An 11,830-nucleotide genomic window follows, 5' to 3' on the forward strand; every position below is an offset into this window, starting at 1 on the left:
ATAATTAAGTCATTTTATCCTGATAAAGTCACCCCGTGTGATGCTTTGTTACTGTTTGATTTCACAGTGGTATGTAGAGAGGTTTTGCAGTGTTTCTTGTTTATGTTGTGTCAGGTTTGGAGGTGAGGAACAGCATGAGGAGAACAGAGTGCACCTGGGAAATGCCATCATGTCCTTTTACTCGGCTCTCATTGATTTGCTGGGTCGCTGTGCACCTGAGATGCATGTAAGTGCGTTTGTATGCCAATGATTGAGTGATATTAAATGAAATCTGCTTAATTGAATGTCTCATGCTTCCTGTCTTGCACAGTTGATCCAAGCTTGTAAAGGTGAGGCTTTGAGAATCAGGGCCATTCTTAGGTCTCTGGTGCCTATTGAGGATCTGGTTGGTGTGATCAGCTTGTCATTCCAGATACCTGCTTTTGGAAAAGGTAATGATCAGTTAAGAGCTTGTAGATAGATGCATGTATTCTTAACATTCTCACACTTCCTGTTTTACTCACTATATTTCAGATAACAGCATCATTGAGCCAAAGATGTCTGCCAGTTTTGTGCCTGATCATAAAGCACCAATGGTCCTGTTCCTGGACAGAGTTTATGGCATCGACAACCAGGACTTCCTGTTGCATGTACTGGAAGTGGGCTTCCTGCCTGACATGAGAGCAGCAGCTTCCTTAGACACAGTAAGATATCTGTATCTTATCTGTATCTTTCTTCACTAAGAAAAATGCTGTCTGTGATCGCATTCAAATGATATGAGATACAATTGAGCTGTGGTGTTCACATGAGAAATGTGGGTTCAAGTTTAGCTTGCAACATTCTATGTACATAACTGTCTGCAGTACTCTGTCACAATTACTATCCTGTTCTTTCTCTAAGGCTGCATTCAGCACTACAGAAATGGCCCTGGCTCTGAACCGTTATCTGTGCTCCGCTGTGCTTCCTCTCATCACTAAATGTGCTCCTTTATTTGCCGGCACGGACCACCGTGCCATCATGATCGACTCCATGCTCCACACCATCTACAGGCTGTCCCGAGGACGCTCTCTTACCAAAGCTCAGAGAGATGTAATTGAGGAATGCCTCATGTCTTTGTGCAGGTGAGTGTTATGCACTGCAGCAAACAGCAATAAAACCACAAGTGTGCACTCAAAACATGTTTAGCTTAGCGGATTATTTTCATAATTTTACTGGTGATTCAACATCCTTTTGCTTATTGTGTAATGTTTGCGTTACAGGTACCTGCATCCCTCCATGCTCCAGCACCTCCTGAGGCGGCTGGTATTTGACGTGCCGATTCTGAACGAGTATGCTAAAATGCCCCTTAAGGTATGGCATTATATCATCACACATCAGTACTATTAATTTAAACTGGTTTCTACAGTTATCTCATCTGTGTGTGATTATTTTGCAGCTGCTTACTAATCATTATGAGCGTTGTTGGAAGTACTATTGTTTGCCCAATGGCTGGGCTAACTTTGGCGTATCATCAGAGGAGGAGCTTCATCTGACCCGTAAACTCTTCTGGGGAATTTTTGAATCTCTGGCCCACAAGGTGGGAATACACCCTCTTTTGTGTAATAAATACAGAAGATGCTGTTACTGAGCTGTTTGAGAGTGTTATTCTGTCCCAAAATGGAGTGAACAGACAGAGTAACATTGTAGCTTTTCTAATTTGTTTACCAACAGAAATTTGATGCAGAGCTATTCAAAATTGCCATGCCTTGTATATGTGCGATTGCTGGAGCGATTTCTCCTGATTATGTGGATGCCAGTTACTCCTCCAAAACAGAGAAAAAGGCCTCTGTCGATGCTGAGGGCAACTTTGACCCCAAACCTGTGGATACCACCAAGTACATTTAATTATTAAATTATTATTTTTAGTGAGAGAAATAGCATGTACAAAAAGTAATATATTTAATTACTTATGCTGTTTTAATGTTCTCTTTTTATAGCACTATCATTCCTGAGAAGCTGGACGGTTTCATCAACAGATATGCAGAATACACGCATGACAAATGGGCTTTTGAAAAGGTATGTATTTTATTATTTGTTCACATATTTATTTATTTATAACACATTGCTAGGGGGTTCTGTGTGGTTGCTAGGGTGTTGATAAATGGTTGGTAGTATGTTATGGGTGGTTCCTGTCTGATTTTTATTATTTATTTGTGTAAGAGTCTTACCAGTGCCTTATAATCCATCAGATTCAAAACAACTGGACTTTTGGTGAGGTGCTGGACGAAAATGCCAAGACTCATCCCATGCTCAGGCCTTACAAAACGTTCTCTGAAAAGGTAACAGACATAATATTATATTAGATTTTCACCCTCTCTGTAACTATGGTGAAGTCAGAAACAAGGGAGGACTAAATCCAAGTGCAGAATAAACAAATTTTACAAAGATAAACCAAAAACATATATTAGAAACAGAACAAAAACACAAGGCAAAACAAGAACCAAAGCGGAGAACACCAGTTAAACACACCCAAGACCTAAATCAATGAATAAATCACTAAAGGCACTGCAAACAGACAACAAGGAAAGGCATTAGGAAACTAAGGTATCAAAATTTCAACATAAAAGTCCAAACCAAGACACAGAAAAGGGGATATTTGACTCTCTCTCAGACTTCATAGTGGTCTTTTTGTTTATTATTTCATATGTTTTAATTCAATAATATTTGCATTAGGATAAAGAAATCTACCGCTGGCCCATTAAAGAGTCCATCAAGGCCATGATTGCATGGGAGTGGACATTGGACAAAGCCAGAGATGGAGATGATGAGAAAACAGAGAAGAAGACAGCTCGCAAGATCTCACAGACTGCACAGGTAAGGACTGAGTGGAAAAATATCTTCAGATACTAACCAAATACTAGCTACATACTGCTGTATCTAAGTTATGTTTTGTGATTTTTGTTTCTCATATTAAATGACAAATTACATATATTAATTGATACTCTTAATATGAGTATGATATCATAATTCATTTCTTTTCATAGGCGACCTATGACCCCAGTCATGGCTACAGCCCTCAGCCCATTGATATCTCAGGCATGACACTATCCAGAGAGCTGCAGGTAGACGGTGCTAATGCACATTCCCATTTAGTTCAATATCACCATTTCAATACAATAGAGAGCATCATGGCTAACCGCACACTGTGTGATCTAGTCCATGGCAGAGCAGCTTGCAGAAAACTACCACAACACTTGGGGGCGCAAAAAGAAAATGGATTTACAAGCAAAAGGTTTGCATTTCTCCAATGTCTCATCAGTAAACAAATTTTTTAAATGGTTTTGCTGTGTTATTATTATTTGTATTTTTAGTTGAAGCTCATTTTAGTTCATCAACATCTCTCTTAATGTATTTTGAATTAGGGGGCGGGGCACACCCTTTGCTTGTGCCTTATGACACACTGACGGCAAAAGAAAAGGCTCGAGATAGGGAGAAGGCATATGAGCTGCTTAAGTTTCTGCAGCTTAATGGATATGCTGTGACAAGGTACAGGAGCCACTAAAAACGCATATATACTCCAAAATAATGTAATTGCTATAATTCTGATTGTCTAAAATATCTCTGTCCAGAGGGCTCAAAGATATGGAAAGTGACATTTCATCTATTGAGAAGCGCTTTGCGTATGGCTTCCTACAGAAGCTGCTAAAGTGGATGGATATTGCCCAGGAATTCATAGCACATCTTGGTACAACTTTCTTTATCCTTTAACCTTGTTCTTTATCCTTATTGCATGAATTTATGTATGAACTGAGATTAACTAAATTTCCTGTGACATTTGTGTTTACAGAGGCTGTTGTGAGCAGTGGCCGTGTGGAAAAGTCTCCACACGAACAAGAGATCAAGTTCTTTGCCAAGGTAAGTCTCTCGTGGTCTATACGCAAAATAAATCTTTCAGCATTTGAATATTAGCACAAGACTGTAAATATTGTTTGTGTGTTTTTTTTCTGTCATCCTCAGATTCTTTTGCCTTTGATAAATCAATATTTTAAAAACCACTGCCTCTACTTCCTTTCCACACCGGCCAAAATCCTGGGCAGTGGCGGACATGCCTCAAACAAGGAAAAAGAGATGATTGCAAGGTAACAACCACAGACACTTTACCAGTCCAATATGATGTGTATGTCAAATACAAGACCAAATCTTATTATGTCATGTGTTTTGTTACTTTAAATAATATTTCATATTACTTTTTTTAAACCTTTTATTTCATCATGTTCCTCTTGCTGCTTTCTTTTCCTACTTCTCTCATATTCATTCTTCATGTTCCTTTGGTTTCCTTTAATTCCGTATCAGCATCTTCTGTAAGATGTCTGCCCTGGTGCGACACAGAGTGTTTCTCTTTGGTAAGATATCTACTCTGCTGTCCTCCATCACTTTTCCTTTCTGTTTTCTTACTGCTTTTATTTTGAGTGTTTTACCTTTCCTTTTGTGTGTTGATCTCCATCAAGCATCAAGTAGAGCATCTAATTTGGTAATCTAATCTAAATCAGTGGTTTTCAAATTTTTTAAGAGAGACTAATTTTATCCCCCAAATATTATTAAAATATTTTAATATTTAATAATAAAATATTTTTACTAACAATAATTTCGTTATTAAAGGTAAGTTTGCCGGTTCCTGTTTCCTTCTTCCCTGAGTCTTGAACTTTGTTAAATACATATATACATTTTCCTTAAATAATCCTGGCGACCTGAGGGTCGCGACCCAGGGTTTGAAAGCCATTGATCTAAAAAGTGTTTATGGGTCTAAAAAAAAAAACCCTGAATTTCTGTCCTTGATTTAAAACCATCTATTTGTGATTTACAGGTACGGATGCACCTGCTATTGTCAACTGCCTTCATATCCTTGCACGCTCACTTGATGCCAGGTACTAAAAGTCGCTGAAATTAATTTCCAGTCAAAGTGGAGAAAGGTTGCACAGCCGTTAAATGTCTTTTTTTAATTTCTCTGATGTTAAAAGAACTGTGATGAAATCCGGACCTGAGATCGTAAAAGCAGGGCTGCGTTTGTTCTTTGAGAGTGCAGCTGATGACATTGAAAAGATGGTGGAGAACCTCAAACTTGGCAAAGTGTCCAAAGGCAATCAGGTACAGCTTGAGTAATACTTACTGTATAAGACAAGGTTCATTTGCTGCATTGTTTTTGCATGGCACTTTTATTAAAGTTTCTTTTTTATTAAAGTCTTTTTGTATTTTGTCTCTCAGCCGGTGAAAGGCGTGTCCCAGAATATTAACTACACCACAACAGCTCTGCTCCCTGTCCTCACTTCACTGTTTGACCACATCGCTCAACACCAATTTGGAGATGATGTTATCCGTAAGGACATTTTTGAAAACTAAATGCGTCATAAATATATTTTTTTATAGTTTTACAATTATGTAGTTAAATTAATGTGTCTCCTCTTGCTTCTATTAGTGGATGATTTGCAGATGTCCTGCTACCGAATCATGTGTAGTATCTACTCTTCTGGAACTGTAAAAACATATCATGCAGAGAGGTCTGTTAGAGTGTATTTGTGTGTGAGTATAAGTCTGTATGTGATGTGACTGTGGTTGAGGTTTCTATAGCTTTCCTCTATATTTACATTAGGCATAGACCAGCACTTGGAGAATGTCTTGCTCATCTTGCTGCAGCCATGCCTGTGGCCTACCTGGAGCCCCATCTTAATGAATACAATGCATTTTCAGTGTACACTACCAAGACACCCAGAGAAAGAGCTAGTAAGTCCTCTCTTTGCAGCTACACTACCATTTAAAAGATGATAAAATACATTTAGAATGTTACAGAAGATTTCTATTCTAAGATTTCAAAATAAATACTATTCTTTTGAACTCTATTTATCAAAGAATTCTGAAAAAAATATTCACCGTTTCCACCAAAATATTAGGCAGTTTTCAGTATTGATGATGATAAATATTTCTTGAGCACCAGATCAGCATATCAGATGGTATTCAGATCACATGACACTGAAGACTGGAGTAATGGCTGCTGAAAATTCAGCTTTTCCATCACAGAAATAAATTACATTTTAAAACATATTAAAATAGTTATTTTAAATTGTAATAATATTTCACAGTCCTGGGCCTTCCGAACCATGTCCATGAGCTGTGTGACATTCCTGAGCTAGACATATTATTGAAAGAGATCGGGGACCTGGCTGAATCGGGGGCCCGCTACACTGAAATGCCGCATGTGATAGAGGTCACCCTGCCCATGCTGTGTAACTATCTGCCCCGCTGGTGGGAGAGAGGTGTGGAGAACTTTCCCGAATTGGAGGGTAAGCTGTGTACAGACGTCACCTCCGATCATCTCAACCAGCTCCTGGGAAGTATCATGAAAATTGTGATCAACAACTTGGGAATTGACGAAGCTTCCTGGATGAAGAGGCTTGCGGGTATGAGAAGTTGTCATTCTCAAGTCTGTGCTTGTATTTTAGTTTCAGATCAGGTTCTTCAACATAATATTCTTGTCTCGATCCAGTGTTCTCCCAGCCCATTGTAAGCCGAGCCAAACCAGAGATGCTCAAATCCCATTTCATTCCCACCATGGAGAAGCTGAAGAAGCGTACGGCTAAAGTAGTGGCTGAGGAGGAGCACCTACGCATGGAGGGGAAGTCTGAGGGGGACGAGGAGGAAGGAACTATTAGAGATGAATTTGCAGTTCTCTGTAGGGACCTGTATGCGCTTTACCCTCTTCTCATCCGCTATGTGGATAACAACAGGTATTTTGTGGTTCCTGTGTAGGTTTTTTTTAATGGATTAATTTTTAACTGTCTTGACATTTTAAATGCCACATGGGTTTTAGAGCAAGATGGCTGACGTGCCGGGACCCAGATGCTGAGGAGCTGTTCCGCATGGTGGGAGAGGTCTTCATCTTCTGGTCCAAATCACATGTAAGAGACAAATGTCTGACTATTGGGGAAAAAAAAAAAAAACCTCATCGCAACTCACAGTATCAGCAGTCATGATAAATAAATTAATTGAAACCGCAACTAATGACATTCGAAAACAACAACCTACAATTCTGTGTACCTCACTGATCTTCTCATTCTCTCTGCAGAATTTCAAGCGAGAGGAGCAAAACTTTGTGGTGATGAACGAAATTAATAATATGTCCTTTCTCACTGCTGACAGCAAGAGCAAAATGAGTAAGGTGAGGAGGCTCTTTGAAATGTACAATCAATGGGACATACACTTTCATATTTGATCAATGATTTACTTCAATATTTGATTATGTGGTCAGAGTATTTTTTATTGAGTGAATTAACATATCTTTATATTAGTTTATACTGTATATTGACAATTGTACATTCATTCATTCATACATTCATTCCTTCATTACATTTACATAAAAGTTGTGTTACTCTGGAATGATTTATGTACTATTACAGTATTTATTAAGATTTTGAAGTTGCTTTTGTATTTTGAAGTTTGTTTTAGTAGTTAATTTTTTTGTTAATTTTTATTAGTTTATATATATATATATATATATATAGCTTTATTTTTATTTCAGTTTTAATACCTCAATTTAAACTTATTTCAGTTAGTTGCCAAGGCAACATTTCTCAAATTTGTTTTTGTAAAAGAATTTGTAAAAAAAAAAAAAAAAAGTGTTAAAGTGTTTCATCTAATATTTAATTTCAGCTCTGTCAATTTTTAAAACTGTTAATAAACCAACAGTGAATGGTTGTTTTGGCATCAAGCTCCGCATCAAAGGTAAAGTATGCTGTGCTTTCATGCGTTTTCTGAAGACGTTGCGTTTATTCTTAGTCAAAAAGGCAAGTGCTTTTCGGATGCGTTTTACAGGATTTAGATGACAGTGTTAATGGTGTTCTCTCTCTGACTGTGCCCTGCCCTCTTTTTCTCTTCTGGATGCTGGTGGGTTTCTAGACCGGGGACTCTGAGGTTAGCTTCTCTGTCTGCACGACTGCTGTGCTACCGCATGGCACCTCACATCTTGGGGGGCATTTCATCAACCCCCTCCAACACACTGGCACTCTACACACACACACACACAACTGTGACTTCTCGACTGTTTGACAAGACTAGTGTTGATAGGAATAACACGCTCTCCATTACATGTTTCATTTGTGGATAGCCGTCATGCTAGATAGCATAATGGTTGTTGTTTTTTCCCCAAAATGGTAGTACTCTTAACGGATCAGATTTCTAATAGATACACAATTTAAAATGTGAATTTAAGAGAATATAATACAAGAATTATGGGTAAAATGGCTACTGTCATGCAGAAGAAAAGATTAGCCCTCTCAGTCTCAAGAATCATTCCATCCCCATGGACACATGGGCCATAGGGCGCCCGTCGTTCTGCCAGTGTGAGGGGGGAGTCTGAATGGAGGCGTTTGATGAAAGATCTCTTTGTAGAGTCAGGCTCATGGCACTTGATTCCATATCCGTCGCACAGGGTCCGAGCCCCTGGAGGCCTGTGCCATCACCCTGTACAGCAGTTTGCATCTGTTGGACTGTAGTTCGGATGGGGATCTTCATACATCTCTTCTCTTCCTTTTCTTTTTGTATAACGGCTGCAGGTTGGGGTCAATATTTAATCTGTTCAGGAAGTCAACTGAGACCAAGTTGCAGAAATGCACACATCAAGCGATTCAAACTGTATTTCAGTTCATTTCCTAAACTGGATTCATGTGAAGGAATTTGACCTCAATTAATGTATATTTCATCATACATCCTCCTTGACAAAGGGGGACATTTAGAGTCCATCCTCTAATGTGTGCCTACTTAATCCCACCTTAACTGGAATTGTTCCTGTACTTATATCCAATGGCTTACATCTCCATATTGTTCCATTTTTGTCTCCCCATCCACCCCTTTTAACCCATGACCCCTGATGCAATCAAAAGCAAATGATTGAGGTGGGATTGTGGAAAAAAGGGATTACATTTACATATTGTAGAACTAATTAACCTGTAAAACTTGACTTTAATTGTTCAGTTGCATTAACACAGTGGTCTACAGCTAAAACGAATCCTGAGTACCACCACAACAGAATAGATTAATTATTTTATTCAGACCAGTGTTGAAGTCCATTTAAGACTCCCAAGACCCAAATCCAGACCAATACCAGAGCCCTTAAGATCCAGACAAGGACATGTCGGTCCAAGGTATGAGACCCACACAAAGTCCATGTTTATTTCATTTTGAGTGGGCTTAACCCTCAAGTCTACTGTATCATATTTAATACACAAATTTCTAAGGCCTCTAAATTATCAACAGTGCAACAGTGTCAAGATTGAAAAGCCTCTTGTATACACTACTACATGCTTTTTGCTATGAAAACTTTACTGATTTTTATAAAGTAAACATAGGAATAACTTTGATTTTAGTAATATTTTAAGATGGACTGAAGCAAATTAGGTTTACTTGATTATCCATTCATAATTTTTCTTTTTTTCTTCTTTCTTTCTTTGAGCTCTGAGCTAGTCGATCAAATATGATACTCAACAAAAACACATACGCAAACTTCCGTTTTAAACTTAAAAAAAAATAAAAATCAACCGTTTCATTTAAAGGGGTCATATGATGCGATTTCATTTTTTCCTTTCTCTTTGGAGTGTTACAAGCTCTTGGTGCATAAAGAAGATCTGTAAAGTTGCAAAGACTAAAGTCTCAAATCCAAAGAAAGATTCTTTATAAAAGTTAAGAGTTAACCACGCCTACCTAAAACGGCTCGTTCATTCTGACTTATTTCATATGTCAGGCTTTAGAAGCTTAAGAGCTAAACCATAATATCAGTACTCCAATTCAGATTTAAACAACTAGAGTATATTCTCTCTCACACACAATGGGTCTCATTAATGAAGCATAAGCAGAATACCTATTGCATTCAAATCAGTTACATAAAATATGTTTTGCTCATGTTTCCTGAATGAGGCCCAGTGTCTAAAACGGGGAAAGTGTTTGTTTGGAGGGGCAAAACTGGTGCAAACAGGACGTGTGTGATCAAGATTACTTAAAGGGGTCATATGATGCTTTTTTAAAGATAATTATTTTGTGTATTTGGTGTGTTTGCTTCTATGGGTTGGGTTTCTTTAAGGTTGGCAACCCAAAATGAGTCAAAAGCAATCATTTCCCCTTGGTTTTATAATTAACTCCACTGAGTGAGTTTTACTGTGTGGGATTGCAGTTCCTCATCCATCCACTGAGGCTGAGCATGTTATGACTGTGCACGTCCTTGCAGACAATGCATGGAGTGTAATAAACTGCACTGACACGTTACAGTGCCTGCTTCTATTATGTGCCTAAGCTAAGATGATGTTGCAGCTGAATGATTTTTCCCCCTTTTGATGCTTTCACCTCTCTGTTAAGTATTGAGATTTCTACAACTTGTCTTCCCCACTAAGCACCACGATTGTTGTCTATTTTGATAAAAAGCAACCCTGAACATTTACCCTTCCTTCCATCTTAATGACCCTATTAATCAGTGACTCATTTCCAAGGACTGTTCTCTAAAGAAGTCTTAACTTAAAAATAAAATCTAATGACTGAAATAATGCCTTCAAGTAAGGATGGATTGGTCCGTTTAGATGTCTAGGTCCTGGTGAGGGAACAGGAAGCTTTGGTTTTTGCTCAATAAAATGACAGTACAGTCTTGAGGTGGACGCCTATTTTGTGGTCAACAGAATCTGTTGGCGCATCATTCAATATGAAAATCATCTCACAAGAAGCCATAAGGTCTCATTGAAAGTTATTTCATGATGTCTATGTCAGTTGTCATGCTTTGAATGTTACTGTCATCTCAGGCTGGTGGTTCGGATGTGGAGCGTACCAAGAAACAGAGACGGGGAGATCGATACTCTGTTCAAACATCCCTCATTGTGGCAGCCCTGAAGAAAATGCTTCCCATTGGACTTAACATGTGCTCTCCTGCAGACCAGGAGCTCATTAACCTGGCCAAGACACGCTATTCTTTGGTAGTGTAGTCACCAAATATCTGTCTGTGTCTCTATCTATCTTGTCTATCTTACCAGCCTAGATGTTGTAATAAAGTTTCACTTGAAAACTTTAGGTTGGTCACTAAACAGGTAAACTGAGCATGTCTGTTGTGTTGTTGACCCATAGAAAGACACAAATGAGGAGGTCAGAGAGTTCTTGCAAAATAACCTGCACCTCCAAGGCAAGGTAAGTGCATTTCTGATGTTAAAAGTCTTTTTAAAACGTGTTTTTGCAGAAATCTGAATGCCATCTCTCTCTCCTCAGGTTGATAACCCATCTATGCGCTGGCAGATGGCACTGTATAAGGAAATGGCAGGAAAGGCAGAAGATGCAGATGCCCCAGAGAAAGTTGTGAAGCGGGTTCAAGAGGTCTCTGCAGTTCTCTACCACATTGAAGTGGTGAGTTTGAATTCCAAGGTTTAAAACTCCTAATGCAACTCAAATAATGCACATTTTGGTGACCATTCACCCACACTGCGACTATACTTCAGTATCTGACTTAAATTGCTTCAGCTGTTAACCTAAACGACATAATACCCATTCCATATGTGGTTTAAAGGGGTGGTTCACTGGTTTTTTTCTAGGCTTGATTGTGTTTATGGTGTGCAGTCTAACATGTGTTAATGCTTAGTTAAAATAAAAAAAAACGCATTATTTTTCACATAATTTACCTTTATTCCACACCGCTCTGTCCCTTTATAGATTTTTAAGTGCACCTCTAGTTTTCTGTTCCTATTCTCTAAAGCAGAGCAGAATGGCCTCGCCCCCTTTGCTGCCTTTTCCCGAGGGCGGAGTTTATCTGGGTTTGTGATGTCACGAACCCGGGAAGTAACTTGTTGTAGTCCCTACC

At 38.7% G+C, this 11,830-nt stretch overlaps 1 protein-coding gene across 1 annotated transcript in view; it reads left to right on the forward strand.

The window, feature by feature from the left end:
- LOC107734428 (ryanodine receptor 1-like) overlaps positions 1–11,830 on the forward strand; it is a 53,578-nt gene that overhangs the window by 20,088 nt on the left and 21,660 nt on the right. Inside the window, 30 exon segments of the mRNA XM_016546378.1 lie at positions 115–226; positions 311–431; positions 514–683; positions 880–1,100; positions 1,239–1,329; positions 1,415–1,555; positions 1,690–1,853; positions 1,956–2,034; positions 2,208–2,297; positions 2,692–2,832; positions 3,003–3,080; positions 3,175–3,250; positions 3,381–3,504; positions 3,588–3,703; positions 3,806–3,873; positions 3,976–4,097; positions 4,312–4,361; positions 4,823–4,883; positions 4,977–5,103; positions 5,221–5,332; positions 5,432–5,513; positions 5,606–5,736; positions 6,093–6,410; positions 6,497–6,737; positions 6,821–6,908; positions 7,076–7,168; positions 7,906–7,920; positions 10,788–10,958; positions 11,107–11,166; positions 11,245–11,379. Coding sequence (XP_016401864.1) covers positions 115–226; positions 311–431; positions 514–683; positions 880–1,100; positions 1,239–1,329; positions 1,415–1,555; positions 1,690–1,853; positions 1,956–2,034; positions 2,208–2,297; positions 2,692–2,832; positions 3,003–3,080; positions 3,175–3,250; positions 3,381–3,504; positions 3,588–3,703; positions 3,806–3,873; positions 3,976–4,097; positions 4,312–4,361; positions 4,823–4,883; positions 4,977–5,103; positions 5,221–5,332; positions 5,432–5,513; positions 5,606–5,736; positions 6,093–6,410; positions 6,497–6,737; positions 6,821–6,908; positions 7,076–7,168; positions 7,906–7,920; positions 10,788–10,958; positions 11,107–11,166; positions 11,245–11,379 — 3,598 coding nt within the window.

The sequence above is a fragment of the Sinocyclocheilus rhinocerous genome, unplaced genomic scaffold (assembly GCF_001515625.1).
Source record: "Sinocyclocheilus rhinocerous isolate Xijiao unplaced genomic scaffold, SAMN03320098_v1.1 scaffold1211, whole genome shotgun sequence".
NCBI classification, from domain to species: Eukaryota; Metazoa; Chordata; class Actinopteri; order Cypriniformes; family Cyprinidae; genus Sinocyclocheilus; species Sinocyclocheilus rhinocerous.